The sequence below is a fragment of the Perca fluviatilis genome, chromosome 3, assembly GCF_010015445.1.
Source record: "Perca fluviatilis chromosome 3, GENO_Pfluv_1.0, whole genome shotgun sequence".
Lineage (NCBI taxonomy): Eukaryota > Metazoa > Chordata > Actinopteri > Perciformes > Percidae > Perca > Perca fluviatilis.
This window is the reverse complement of record NC_053114.1, coordinates 7549688-7564986: the sequence shown is the minus strand read 5'-3', so window position 1 is coordinate 7564986 and position 15299 is coordinate 7549688. Positions and strand designations below refer to the sequence as shown.

The window sequence follows — 15299 nt, the reverse complement described above, 5'->3', positions numbered from 1 at the left end:
CTCACATTTTAGAAACTGGAAACATTCCAAACAGTTCTGTCAATCAGCTATAAACCAGTGTAGTGTGTGTATATATATATATATATATATAATATAGTCTAATCATTTCAGCTGGACTTCTAGGCCGTTAAATTGTTGGGTAGTGAAATTTATAATAAAACATTATAAAACATTTTATAAACTACTTGTGTTTTGTGTGCAAAAATCTTCATTTGCAAAGTAACTAGTAACTAAAGCTGTCAGATGAATGTAGTGGAGTAAAAAGTACAATATTTCTCTCTGAAATGTAGCGGAGTAGAAGTAGAAAGTGGCATGAAAAGAAAAGACACAAGTAAAGTACAAGTACCTAAACAAGAAGAACAGTACTTGAGTAAATGTACTTAGTTACATTCCACCGCTGCTGCCTGTTATAAGAAAGTTTTTCTTCGCTACTGTTGCACTAAATGCTGGGGGGAATTGTTGGAATTTTTTAGTCTTTGTAAATTATAGTGTGGTCTAGACCTACTCTATCTGTAAAGTGTCCTGAGATAACTTCTGTTATGATTTGACTCTATAAATAAAATTTAATTGAATTTGTCTACAGTCATGCAACCGGAAGAAGGCCTAAGCTGAGTTCATATTCTTTAAAATGACCTACAAAGCACATGGGATTGGCTATTTTCGGAGGGAATAGAATACTAAGCTTTTAAAATAATAATTGTTGGCATGATTTAATAAAGGGTGAGGCTATTTGCACCCCTGGTACAATTAGCAGTGTATGCTATTTGTACCCTGATGCAATTGGAAGTGCTATTCGTACCCTGGTGCAATTAGAAATTAATGCTATTTGTACTCTGGTGAAATTAGAAATGAATGCTATTCGTACCCCGCCGATGCACACAGCAATGTGTTCTATTAATACCCCGTCTGGTACAAATATCAATGTATGCTATTTGCACCCCTGTGCATTTACAGTACTTTGGCATATATTTACACACAGTTATCCATACTACTCATGTATAACACCTTTTTGGAATATTATCGCCCTGACATTCTTAACCTAACCATAACCAATCCCACTCCTCTTGCCTAAACCTAACCAACCCAACCAGAGCAGGCATATTCATGAGTCTTCCCCTACCACCCTGCAAAAAACATTTCGCGTTCACGGGCCCTGACTTGCGCAATTGCATGCAAATTATCCAATCCAAAATGAAAAAAACTTAGTGACTACATTTCCTATAGGCCAGTAAACCTATCATCAATGTTTTTTTTTCACAAATAGGCTGATTTATATTTTCTAATAATATGTTGGATTCATGTTAAAGGTCCCATGACATGGTGCTCTTTGGATGCTTTTATATTGACCTTAGTGGTCCCCTAATACTGTATCTGAAGTCTCTTTCCCAAAATTCAGCCTTGGTGCAGAATTACAGCCACCAGAGCCAGTCCCACAATGAGCTTTCCTTAGGATGTGCCATTTCTGTGTCTGTAGCTATTGAGGAGGAGAGAGGGAGGGGCAAGGTAGAGGGTGGGGGTGTGGCCTTGACCAACTGCCACTTTGCTCATTTGAAAGCCATTATGTTTCTCTCTCATGGGTGGGCCAAATTCTCTGGGAGGGCAAAGCAGAGAAAGGGGAGGTAACCTTGCTCCTTATGACATCATAGGGAGCAAGATTCCAGATCGGCCCATCTGAGCTTTCATTTTCTCAAAGGCAGAGCAGGATACCCAGGGCTCGGTTTACACCTATCACCATTTCCATCACCTATCACCATTTCAACACAGATGGGGGTTTCATCACCTACATTGTTCTGGTGTAAGGTGGGGCAGGGCCTGTCCTCGGACCAGCCGGCATGTGGAGCCGTCACCGCCGCAGACGCCGCAGTTATCCTCCCTGGCACCACTGGCCAGCTGGCGATCGCAGCCCACTTCCTGCACATCACAGATAAACAGAGGGAGATCAGCAGATCACAGATACACAGAGACATATATGGGGCTGAGCAGATCACAGAAAAACAGAGAGAGATATATGGGGCTGAGCAGATCACAGATTCACAGAGAGAGATATTTGGAGCTGAGCAGATCACAGATAAACAGAGAAAGATATATGGAGCTGAGCAGATCACAGATAAACAGAGAAAGATATATGGAGCTGAGCAGATCACAGATAAACAGAGAGAGATATATGGAGCTGAGCAGATCATAGATACACAGAGAGAGATACATGGGGCTGAGCAGATCACAGATACACTGTTTTAAGATTGAATGTGCCCCAGGATATACAGTACACACAGTGATCATGGATCATGTATTGCACTGATACAGTCAAGCCTCACAGCGATAGGTCATCCAATGATTAATTGATCAGTCGATTGACAGACTACAGCCATTGTAATAATCAAGAAATAATTTCAAATCCTGTATTAAATAAAAAATGCCAAATGATAGTTTCCATACTGCTTGGCTTTCATGCTTTCATTAGCTTTCTTCTTGCCACAAATGACACATTCTAGGTAGTTGCTTTGGTCTGAGCCTGTGAGATAGCCACGCCCCTTCATTTGAATATAGGAAATGGGAATTAATAGAGTGGAAAATACATAAATGTGACATTATGACATTATGACACAAAAGTCCCCTGAAATAAAAAAACTACAAAAAAGCTTAATTATTTTTTAAACTATATTCACTCATTAAAATATCTATATATACATTTATTTATATATTTATTTATTCCCTAATTTATTTATTTCAGGATGAATTTCATAGGCATATTCATTTATTTAATATTCAATAAAATTGCATTCCACAGTCCTGTCCTTAAAGAAAACCAAAAGCTCTCCAGATATAGCTGTATAGAGAAACATGGATGAGCCAGCTGACCTGACGAAACGGATTTATATACAGACTTTTGTATAAATGACTCAGTCAGTGTGTTATCATGATTTTATGTGCAAATCTAAGTTTGAAGACCTCAGAGCAGAGAAAGCCTCACGCACCCCACTGTGATCGTTTGCCCCATAAATCCACCGGAGTTTAGAATGCTAACACAAAGAAAGCCGAAGGTGATGGACATCCGCCCGAAAAATTAAAGACATCCGGCGGAATTTGAAACGTCCGCAAATGTTGAAACATCGTCGATGTAGACTAGGAACCGCTGGACTAAATGATTAACCATTTAATAAAATAAACCATACATTAATCAAAAATGGAAATAACAAGCTGTTGCTGTTGCAACCGGCACACACTGTGGAAGCTTTAAATTGTATGAACATGAGTTTGTCTGCATGTACTTTGGGACTGGTGACCTATTCAAGCTGTTGTCCTCCCTGTAATCCTCCTCCCACCGCATGCTTTATGTTGAAATTCAACTTGAATAAATTGAATAAAAGAAATTAACAACAAAATAAAAGACTTTATAATCAGTTTCATCTCAGTATTTCATTTCAGGTCATAGAAAGCAATTGTTCGCTGTCTCGAGCAACACCAAGGCATGACAAATAACGAAGGATCCCAGCAATACTGTGCAGGCAGTGTTCGCAAAATCTCCATGAGATGCAATTGTTACAAAGGTGGCAGCAGATTTACATAAGACTTACTGGGTTTCAAAAACAATTGCATAGTTTAAAAAAAATATAATTAAACATTTAGAATTAAGCATTTGTAATTGATTCACAGTGAGCTACTATATGCGTGTTTCTCCTGCACAAACCAATGACGATGCCACGTTAAAGATTATACAGAGAGAACCAAATGGTCATAGTTACCATCAGGGCTGTGTACCGAATTCAATACTTTTTAGGCACCGACCGAATTGCCTCTATAGTATCGAGTACAAAAAAATGCCTCGTCATTCAATAGCCAATTTCATTACCTAAGGAGTAGATCTCATCAGGGTCAGTGAACCAACAAGCATGCATCATGCTTCTACTAAGATCTGATAGTGTTTGTGATTGGCTGTCTAACGTTACACGTATTAAGGCCCTGAAGTGAGAGGAAATCACTCTCCATACCAGCAGCCGGCGGTAATCTATTGGTCATTCAACAAAAGTAACCGCTAAAAACCTTGCTACGATACCCATAACAAACAGCGCTTGCTCGAGCAGCAGCAGACCCGAATGGAGCCTACAGTCCCTCTGCTCCACTACACGAAGGATGACATCGGACACTGGGAGATGATTAACCAGACGGGCTGTCATCCGTTCTCTCGGCAAAGACGTCTACCTACAGTGGGAACGGAGGGACCGAATGGCCCGCTGCTGGCTCGTTAGCTAACGTTAGCTTGCTAATTTCACCCACCTAACATGCCTTCATCATACACTGGTTACCGAAAATTAGCCAAACAAAATTGCCACTCATCTGGTGATAGCAATGTGCTTTCCTACGATGTGACAAACAAACATTAAGTTGTTACATTTAACTAATTTAGAGGCTGGCCAGCTGGCTAGTGAGCTAGCTTGCTTGTTAGGGGGCTAACGTTAATAGCGGTGCAGAGAGAGAGAGGTCTGTTACGGTCTTTATATTAAATATCACGGTAGAATATTAGTAATTTTGTAATGTGTAGGTTTGTAGAGATCTTTTAAGACATGATATTGTTGGACTAAATATGCCTACACAAGTAGTTATGTATAGCTCGTTGTACATTTGCCATCTTATGAACATAATTTGCAAAAATAGTTATTCCAATCGTTGTTTTTTAGAAGGAACATTCTAACGTAATTTTTGACTTATGTGTATTGGATTGATCAGAACAGCCGTTTGTTTATAATAAATAAAAAGATTTGTGCTGTAATGTTGGAATTTATTTTTGTTTTATAAAATTGGTATTGAAAAATTTACGTTTAGGAACCGGTATCTAAGTCACGGTACTGGTATCGGTACCGGTATAAAATTTTTTGAATCATACCAAGCCCTAGTTACCATACCCTAGTCTCGCTTTGCCAAACACACTGTGAAGTGGAGGAGGATCTAGCTAGTCCACATAGCATTCTGGGGTGGGAGTAAAACGTGCTCTGGTTTACTGGCATTTCTTTAAACCAATCACAATCGCCATGGGCGGCGCTAAGCTCCGCATGGAGCTGCTGTAAAATAGTTGTGCGAGAGAAAACTTTGATTGGACAGATAGTGTAGCTAGCTGTCTGGATTTACCCTGCAGAGATCTGAGGAGCAGTTAACACAAAGAAAGCGAAAGGAAATGGACATTGGCGAAAATACATGCATCCGGCGGAATTTCCTGCGAGCAATCCCAGAAGTGGAACGTCAAGGATATAGACAACCATACTCACACACATTGATGAAATGGAGTTGTGGCAAGATATGGCCTCCAATAAAGTCTCACTAGAAAAGACAGCATTGGCCAATACAGCTGAGTTTGATTGAATGTACCACTTCTCTCTCTCTCTCTCTCTACACACACACACACACAAACACAGCCTGATGTAGATAGTGTATGCTGAGGCGTGTCATGCTGAGTTACTGTGACATGCTGGCAAAACAAAGTGACACACACACTAACATGGACAGACACACAACTGCTCTCTTCCACTTTACTCCCAGGAATTGTATTTATTTTCTCCTCTCTCCCACTGTATACAGCTGGATTTCATGTTGCTGTGTGGTGTATTATTAATCCATGTACATGCACTAGAGGACGGATTGGCCTCATTCCGTCACTGACAAATTTTCTGCTACAGTACCACAGCAACCCATTCTATGAACGGGTTTGTATGATATCGAACAAAACCATATGTACAACCATACGTCAAATATCCTACAAAATTAGGATGACAGTTAAGTTCAGCTGTCCTTACAGTTAGATTTAGCCGGGTACGGGTCACCGTGAGGTGCTGGTTGATTCGGAGGCCGTTGCAGTCGAGTTTAGCCGACAAAAGGTGACTTTCAGGCGGGTACAGTGCACCGCCAGGTGACCATCTTTTCAGGGACCGATGCAGTTAAGTTTAGCCGTCAAAAAGTGACCGTCGCTTTTCATTAATTATCATTATTATTATTTTATTTATTTATTTTTCTCTATTACCATTTCATTATTTATCTACCCCTCCTCTCTTTTTATTTATTAAGTATGTGTTTGTATGTATGCGTAGGTATAAACTCATATTTGTCTGTACTCTTCACTTTTAATTTCAAGTTCTAGAGGACAAAATGTATATGTATAGTACATCACAAACCTGACAATTTACTTTTATATGATGGTTTTGAGTGCTTGTGAACATTCATCTGCACTCTCTAAGCTATGTGAAAGTGTGATTGTGTGGTGAGTGGGGAAATGGTGGGACTTGAACATTATCACGGGACTTCCTCACATTGTTTAATTGCCCTTGTCACTTTGTAATTCTGATCAACCCTGTGCAAAAAAACAAAGTAATGTTGGATTAAAAAGTTTCCGTCAAGGGCGACTAGAGTAAAGATTAGACACTAAAACAAGTTGGATTAGATAAGGATTGGGTTTCCTGGGTGAAAGTCTTGTGTTTTCCCTTTTTGTTTTTTTAACATTAATATGAGTTCCCCCAGCCTGCCTATGGTCCCCCACTGTGGCTAGAAATGGCGATAGGTGTAAACCGAGCCCTGGGTATCCTGCTCTCCTTATGATCTCATAAGGAGCAAAGTTACCTCCCCTTTCTCTGCTTTGCCCGACCAGAGAATTTGGCCCACCCATGAGAAAGAGATGAGAAACAAGCAGTGTGGCAGTTGGTCTAGGCCACACCCCCACCCTCCACCTTGCCCCCTCTCTCTCCTCCTCAATAGCATTTAAAGCTACAGACACAGAAATAGCACATCCTAAGTAAAGCTCATCGTTGGACTGGCTCTAGTGGCTGCAATTCTGCAGCAAGGCTGAATATCGGGAAAGAGACTTCAGATACAGTATTAGGGCACCACTAAGGCCCTTTAAAAAAAATCCAAAAAGCAGCATGTCATGGGGCCTTTAATATCTGTTTTATCTAAAAAGATACATTTCTCTGTTTGTTCATCTCACTTCAATTGTATTGCTGCATGTGGGATTGTCAAGCAGACAAACTAACCAACATATATAATAAAAGATCGATACTTGGCGTCTGTGTATCGATACAGTATTGCCCCAGAAAATATCGCAATACATTGTTGTATCGATTTCCCCCGCACCCCTAATACAAACTCCCCAACTGCTTGAAAGCCCTGTGTTTTAGGACCCACCCATCCACTCTAACCTCCCTACAGTATGTGGACCAGAGTGTTCTTATGCAGCAGCAGATACTGTGGGGCATGCAGCAATAAATAGGAATACATATGAATCCCAGTGCTTAACTTTTCTTAGCTATATGTATGAATGGGAACAGCCTGAACCCAGCAGCCCTTCCGCGCTGCGGCCTCCATCACCAGGTGATGCCGTTTCATCCCATGCCCAGTGCCCTCTCTGCGTGCCAGCACCGTCAGCAGCTGCTGTTAGAGCACACATCCATCATCCATCTCCCATTACTGCCGACGAGTACCTGTGTGTGTCTGGCCTGATTGTTTGTATTTTTAGTTTAATGATGCACCCGAAGCAGCCTGAGAAAACTGAGTCTCTCCAGAAATTGTTATTTACTGGATTTTTACAGGCAGATTCTAGCATGTCATTCAAACTGAGTTCAACTCGTGGGGCGAGTGCTAGCCAAACAACCCTAACCGAAGAGGAGGGAGGGAATTTTTCTTAGCCTGGAGGAAATAAACTCCATTTGTGAGTGTTTTTTTTCTCCCTGTGTTCTTGCCAAACAGCAAACAGCTTTCCAATACTGAAGTCTCCTAATAATTAGGCCCTGTCCACACTAATGTAGATACATTTGAAAATAGTTTTTTTTAGTGCCTGCTGTTTCAGCCTTCCACCCACACAGAGTTGATATATCCCTTCAGGGAAAACGGAGTTTCCCACGTTCCTGTTCGGACTCAGAAAACTGATCTTTTAAAATTAAATGTATGATGTATGTCATATCCAACTCTCTCGCTCAAATTGTGTTGCAGTATATTAACACACAACAATATTTTTGTCATTGTTTGTGAACACGGACATGAAAATGATTGAAAGTCACTGATTGATTGAGAGTTCATTATTGACACAGGACACAGCAGCAAAAGATTAAATCCCAACAAGGTCCATTTAGTCCTTTCTAGTCTTCCTCAGTGGATGAGGTTTGCTCGGTTGTCATGGAGATGACTCAGTGCTCAGTTATCACGTTGATATAATAACAGGTGGTTGTGTAAGAGTTGAGATGGTAACCCATGTCTCGGTTTAAATAGTGTCTCTGGTGTCAGTTGTGAATGTCCTCCCTGATCTTTCCTCGTCCACTCACATCTGGCCGATGACCTTTGACCTCTTTTCCAGGTGGATGCCAGATGTTGATGCGTAGACTGTATGAGTCAGTGGTTCTCAAACTATTTCACGTCAAGGACCCCTAAACTGACACAAAAGTGATCACGGACCCCCATTTGATGCGATTTTGTCTGTCATTGTGTTACTTATGGATGGAACTATAGTGAAAATAAATTATTCCCTATTTGTTGGGGACCCCCTGGAACCCTCTCAAGGACACCTGGCGGTCCCCCGGACCCCTCTTTGATAACCACTGGTATAAGTGAAGACAAAACATCTGGATTGCCCCCCTGGTGGCTGGCTGCAGCAGGCTATAAACCCTGCCCCCTTCATGTTAGTGAATGGGACATGGGGCCAAACTAAAAAATCATGTCAAATGCTTTTCTCAAAGATGGTTTCTGGCATTTTTAGGTAGCTCTGATCAAGCTTATGTTTGTTCCTGTTCCGGTTTGGTTTTTATTAGTTATTTGATGCTATAAAAAGGGGCTTCACTTTTGTACAGTGAGAAGAAGTGGAGACGCGTCATCCATCTGTTTTTACAGTCTCTGGTGGATGCTGTGAGGGGTTTTGTTCTGGTGTTAACAGTGTTTATTCAGTCTCTTGTTCAGGGTCCTTGGTGTTTTACTGATGTAGTGTTCCCCACAGCTGTCACATGTGATGTCATGATGATTTCAGAATCAGTATCTGTTAACCTAATTTGTACAATTCATTGTGTCTTAACCCTTTCTATAGCCAATTTCAAACATACCTTTTTCTTTGAATGTGATCGCAATTTAACATAAATGTCTCATGTCTGAATAAACTTACGAGTCACTTTTACGTATTATCACAATGGCAATATTACCAGGTCAAACCTTGCAATGTTGGAAGTGCAAAAAAAATCGAATTGAATTGAATTGCACAAGGCTAGCACATTAACATAAAGGCCGCAGCTACACAAAGTTAAATATGCATCAAGATAAACTGTACATTTTGTTTGCCTAATTAAGAACACTAATAAATGTATCAAAAAGTAACTGTTTGCCAACACAATCACCAGATAAAGTCCGTAAATGTCAATGTGTTTACAGCTTGCCAACCAGAAACCAGAAAACATTCTTCATCCATCACATTATTACCGCTTGTGTACGGTGCCAAATATTGCGCAAAGACTGGGTCTCATTCGATAACAAGACGAAATCTGAATGAAGCCATAACTAACAGTTACATGGCAGACACCTACGTCTGAATGACAAAAAAGCTATAACGAATACATGACACCAGCAATGCATTTATTGTCTGAAAAGTGGCATCCTTCTAGGGCTGGGCATCGTTCAAAATCTTTCGATCCGGTGCCAATTTTGATACCTCAGTTTCGATACCATATGTTTTAAAATCCATTTCAACATCAACAAAAATACATTAAACACAAAGCTTTTATTTTCCACATTAATTGTGAATCAAAACAGTTATCAAAATAAAATTATTCTGGTAAAACTGCTCACTCAGAGTAACATTAATAAAAGTGCCTTGCTAGCTCAGCCTGTCAGTCAGTCATCGGGGCAGAGAAACCACTGTTGTGCCTGCTTGTCTAAGACGAAGTGTAACGTCAACAGCACCGCGACCTCTTTCGCCTCGCCATTAATATCATATCGCAGCAAACGCTGTCTGCGTGAAGTTTTGAAAAACTGTAACCACACTTGAAACCACTTTATCGGCATCGCCGTGACTCTCTGTGACTTCAACAAAACTGCAGACAGTTTACTCCGTCTGCACCTCTCTGTGTGTGTGTGTGTGTGTGTGTTTCGCAATAGGTATGAATACTTTTACCTTTAGATGACTGATCATGCAACCTAGTTCATTACTCAATGTAGAAGCGGGAAAGAATTTCATTCCGTGGGTACATCTTCTACTGTGTACAGAAATCCCTGCCCTGCCTGGTGTTGCTGTGCAGTGTTAGCTGGAGAGTGAGTCAGACACAATCAGTGATTGCAGAAGAATAGGGTAAAGAATGTTGGGAGATAGACAAAGGACTTTCTGAGATGCTGAAGTTTTCTGTTGAACTGAGGCAGATTTTTTAAGCATCTAAGGAAACCAATCAATGTGTTACTCATTAAAGGGGGAACTATGCAGTTTTTTTTTTTAGCTTAATTTACCTGAACTGAACAGCTTTGGAGTCATTGGAATGGTTACATGACTTTTTTCAAGTTGAATGGTGGTCGACTCGCTCCCCCATAGCGCCTGTGAGTGGAAAATCCACCATTGCAACTCGCCGGTCTCAGTGTCAGTGAGTTTTGCGCGATATCAGGTCTTGCGATGTAACGAATTGCTTCACGGCACTGCACACATGCGCCCATTCAGGAACCGGCTAACAAGGTAGCGATGGAGTTTTTCACACTATCGTCATGGCTGAGCCGGCAAAAAAGCATTAAGCTAGGAAAGCATTGTCAGAGGAACAGAGAAAGAGGAAACTGCAGACTGACCGAGCGAGGAGTCAGACACAAGTAAACGTCGGAGCTGCCAAATATGTATTCCGAAGCTGTAGGGGGAGCTCTATGGAGAAACCTGCGAGCAAAAAGTGAAGAAATGGCCAAAACAGTATAGCGCCCCTTTAAACATACGTATGTTTGTCACGTCCAACCAAGAACACAGTTATGTTGGTTGTTTCTAAGGAGGAGTAAGAACTCCATTTGAAAATAACTTTTTGCTTCTTCAAGGTGTACATTCATTATTCAAACTGAATATTAGATTACAACATTGGCACCCCATGGCGTTTCCTAGAAGCACAGTTATATCAATTATAATGACTTATGCGATTTGACATTCAAAACAGGACTGGGAAATGTATTTGTGAGGATTAGAGGCATGTTATACTGTGTAGCATCTCTAGTGCGTGCCACCATGCTACAAATGTCAGATTACTGCATTTAATGAAAAAGGATATGTTGGGGAAACTTGATTCCTCCCATTTCAAGTGACCTACTGTTAAAATATTCAGATGGGGAAGATGGGAAGGAATTTCCAATTAATCTAGAAAACAGCATAAAAAATCCCTAGGAATATAGCCTGATAATCAGATTGAATTGCCATTAAGTTGCACTTCTTTCATTCAGCCTGACATTGAGTTTAGCTCTTGTTGGCAGAGGAGTTATTCTATTTAGATTTGCCCTAATCAATAGCGAGTGATGTATCCATTTCACCACCCTCAGTATTCAGATGACACAGAATCTGCATTGTGAGTTGTTGCAGTTAGCTTACAGTGATTCATAAAATATATCAATTTTAGAATTTTATTTGTGTAAGTCGATTTACAAAAAACAGCTTCATGGATCTCGTCCAGGCTTGTTTAGTGACCATTATTATTATATGGAATACAGAGCTACAATTAGCCTTTAAGTTAGCGACCGGAATTCAGCCAGCACAAACCCCAACGCTGGGGTCAACACATCGGGACTCTTGGCATCACTTTTTGATTCTCTGGGTCGGGACATACTGTACATTTAACTGACATGCGGCACAACAACAGGACAGCTTGCTCTTGTGGGAATTGTTGGGTCTCTGTAAATTATAGAGTGTGGTCTAGACCTACTCTACCTGTAAAGAGTCTTGAGATAACTCTTGTTATGATTTGATGCTATAAATAAAATTGAATCGAACATTGAATTGAATTAGGTTTAGGAAAAGATCGTGGGTGGGGTTAAAAAAATTTACCCTTAAGTGACAAGAACGGGACACAAACCCCGGTTTCCTGGGTGAAAGTCCTGTGTTGTTTGACCCATCTACCACCCCAACCAACCTCCCTACGTGGATTTTGGGTCTTTTATACTACTCGCTACCGTTGTCACTCTTAATACTACGTCATCTTACAGTGCTGCGGTCGAGCTAAAGGGAGATTTTTACGTCGGTATCTGACGCTGCGAGACACTGACCACTTTCCCCCTCTGTGCTAAAAGTGACACTGAAACATATTGTGATATTGTGGTTTTACCTGGCTAGTTTTCTTGCTTATACAGACAAATTGCTAGCTTGTTAACATAGCAAAATACTGTCTTGAGTGGATAACACCAGCTAATTCATCTAGACTCCCGGGGCTGATCTGGCTGGTTCATTATCTAGCTTGCCGTTTGCAAATGACTGTAATGTTACGAAGCAACCAATGCCAGAACCAAGCCCGCGTAGGTGCCGCTAGCTGGCTAACCTTAGCTTGCTTGTTTGCTTTATTTTTAGCAATTTGGAATTTGATTCTGTGGGAAACACCACGGCTATTTCATTAGAATGACATGACATAAATAAACGTTACTAAACGAATTGTGAATAAAACATTAACTTGTCCGTGAACATTATTTCTGAAGATCAAAAAGTTTGTCTTATGTTTTGATATTTTGATAGAGTGACCCCCAGCGGCAGAAAATTACATATCACGTCTAAAGCGTGATTTATGGTTCTGTGGAGGCTCCATGCAGAACTTTCGCTGTAGCCTACGTAAGTGGCCTGAAGTTTATACTTGTGCGTTGGTGTGTGCGTCGATGTCTTTAAGAAAATAGCAGGGCCAGCATGTGTGTGTGTGTGTGTGTGGGGAATGTGTGGTAGAGCGAGTGAGAGAGTGACGCGATTACCTTCGGATCAAGTACCGACTCGAGTCATAGTGAGAGAAACAAAGTGTTTCCCCTGTGCTTTCTGACCACAGTGGGAAATCTGTAGCAGGAAAAGTTAACCCTCTCCTTGATTTCATGTTGTTTATGGAGAAGGAGAACCAGGAAATGAGTTGGGGGAAATGCAATGCTACCAAGCGATGTGTGTCACCGTGACGTGTAGTTACATTTTTAGAGAGATGCACATCAGGCTACAGCGTAGGGTCCTTGTCTCAGTCTTTCTCTCTTAAGTGGCCTCATGTGCTTCAATAATATTGCTCCATTACTTTGCTTGATACCAGGTTCTTCTGTGTTGCCTTGACACCCTACTCTCTCATTGAAATTAACTCTACAGTGCAGTATATGTTTGAGATGCCTCAATGATGCCACCAATTCTCTTGCAGTATCTGCATCCTATCACCTGTCATAGGTGTTTACTCGTACATTAGTGGATCATCTGAGCAGAGAACACTCAAGTCAAACACTCTCCAGCCTAAGGGTAAACAAGGCTTAACACTTAGAGAACAACTTCAAATGTTAGATTGTAAATACATCTGTCTTTTCCAGTGAAGGAGCTTCATTGTGAGCTGGTGCTGTGTGATGTAGACAGCTGGATTTGCATAAGCGGGGCAAGTTGTTAATGGATCTGTATGGATGCTATCATCTTGGCTACTGTTGAGGAAGCAGAGAAGAGATTACTCCTTTCTGTTCCCGCAATTCCCTCTGTTGTTAGCTCCTCTACTTCCATTCTTCTGTCTGAATTTTCCACTTTTATTCGTATACTCTTTTGCCAGACCTCCTCTCATTCTCTTGAGGTATTAACCTTGACTTTTGTCATCTGAACATGCCTATTCACTGCAACTTCCATCAATATACTTCAGTGCGTGAAGTCAAAACAATGATTATTATACAAAGACTGTAATAAATATTTATGTAGAATGAAGCCTACAGTCTATGATCGCCTCCTGTGACGGCAGCCACCTGTCACTCAAAGTGGCACACCCTTAATTATGCGTAATTTTAAGCATGAATATCACTTAAACAGGAGTTATAAAGACACCCCCCACCCCCCGATGTTGTCATAAAGCAACAGTAACTCAAAGGTCCGCATCTGATTTTTATTCTAGATCAGAGGTACGGAACAATTGGCAATAACAAAATAACATTTAATCTCCACACTTCTAACTTTTAAGCTACATTTAGTCAAGTTAAGTACTCGATTTCCCTGCTCAACTTTGGTACCGATTTGGGTACCATTATATCTGTAGCGGTACCCAACGGTCCGTTTTTCTTGTATATTCAACATCACTAACAATTTATCAATCAATAGAAAAATTATTTCAAACTAGAAAACGTTACACTTTATTATGTATTGTATTCATTACACAATGTATGGGCTGGATCTGGATTGACTTGCTGTTTGGTCCTGAAGCGGACCTTTGTCCGGACTTTGAGAAGCCCTGTCATAAAGGGTGAGCTTAGCTAAAGAGATCCAAACTGCTTTTTGTACCAGGCTGTAAACTTGTTTAAGTCTGCTGTACAGTTGGGCATTTTAATGGGGGATTGACTCATTTTTGGAGCCAGCACCAAGTGGCCACTCTCAATGAACTGCAGTTTTTGGCACTTCCTTTTCGCTTCAACGGAGGTTGGCGCTTCTTATTATTTACAGATTAATGGTGTAGTAAGTGATGCTGCGCGAAGATTGTTGACATTTAAACTCAACTGCCAAACAAATACCCCCCTCCTTCTGCAGCGTTGAAAGGCCTCACCGATGTTAACAAGGCTCTTCCTCCTTTCCCGGTCATGCAACTTTTTTAATTTGTATTCTTCAATCCTTTTTTCTGTTTATTTGCCAACTCTTCTTGTTAATAACTCCTTGTCGGCCCCCTCTCTGATGGAACTCTTTGATGGTTTTGTCAACCGTTTGGTACAGCATATTTTGAGTTGCGGTATTGTATTATAGTGGCTGGAGAATAGGCATGGTGTAGGTATGTATTGCTATTGTCTGTTATTTCAGTGAATAGTCCCTAATGGGAAAGAATGGTCTGTGTTGTATTTTCCCCCATTCCATTTTTCATAATATAAATGCAGTCACAGCTGTTGATAGAAAAGCATTTGTCAGATAAGCAACCCTTAACTTTTAGTGGCTTTGTGTGTTTTTAAATGTCAGTAAAAAAATGCTGTGTATAGGTCAGGCTGGTATGGCTATTAGCTGGTGTTATTTTTTATTTTCGTCTTCATGCAGCGTGTCAGAGTGACAGAAAAAAAACCTAAATGGAAAAACAACAAGCTGTCCAAAACTCATCAATTCTTATATTCATACATCAACAGAGCTGATGGAAATGCGTCCAAATTCACTTGACAGTTGGATG

General features: G+C 40.7%; 1 protein-coding gene across 2 annotated transcripts in view; it reads right to left on the bottom strand.

Annotated features, from left to right (window-relative positions):
• The window catches only part of adamtsl3 (ADAMTS-like 3), a 315925-nt gene that overhangs the window by 105815 nt on the left and 194811 nt on the right, over positions 1 to 15299 (bottom strand). For both annotated transcript variants that reach the window (XM_039794981.1, XM_039794983.1), the window contains exon 7: positions 1785 to 1911. In XM_039794981.1, the coding sequence (XP_039650915.1) occupies positions 1785 to 1911 (127 nt within the window). The remainder of the gene's footprint in view (positions 1 to 1784; positions 1912 to 15299) is intronic.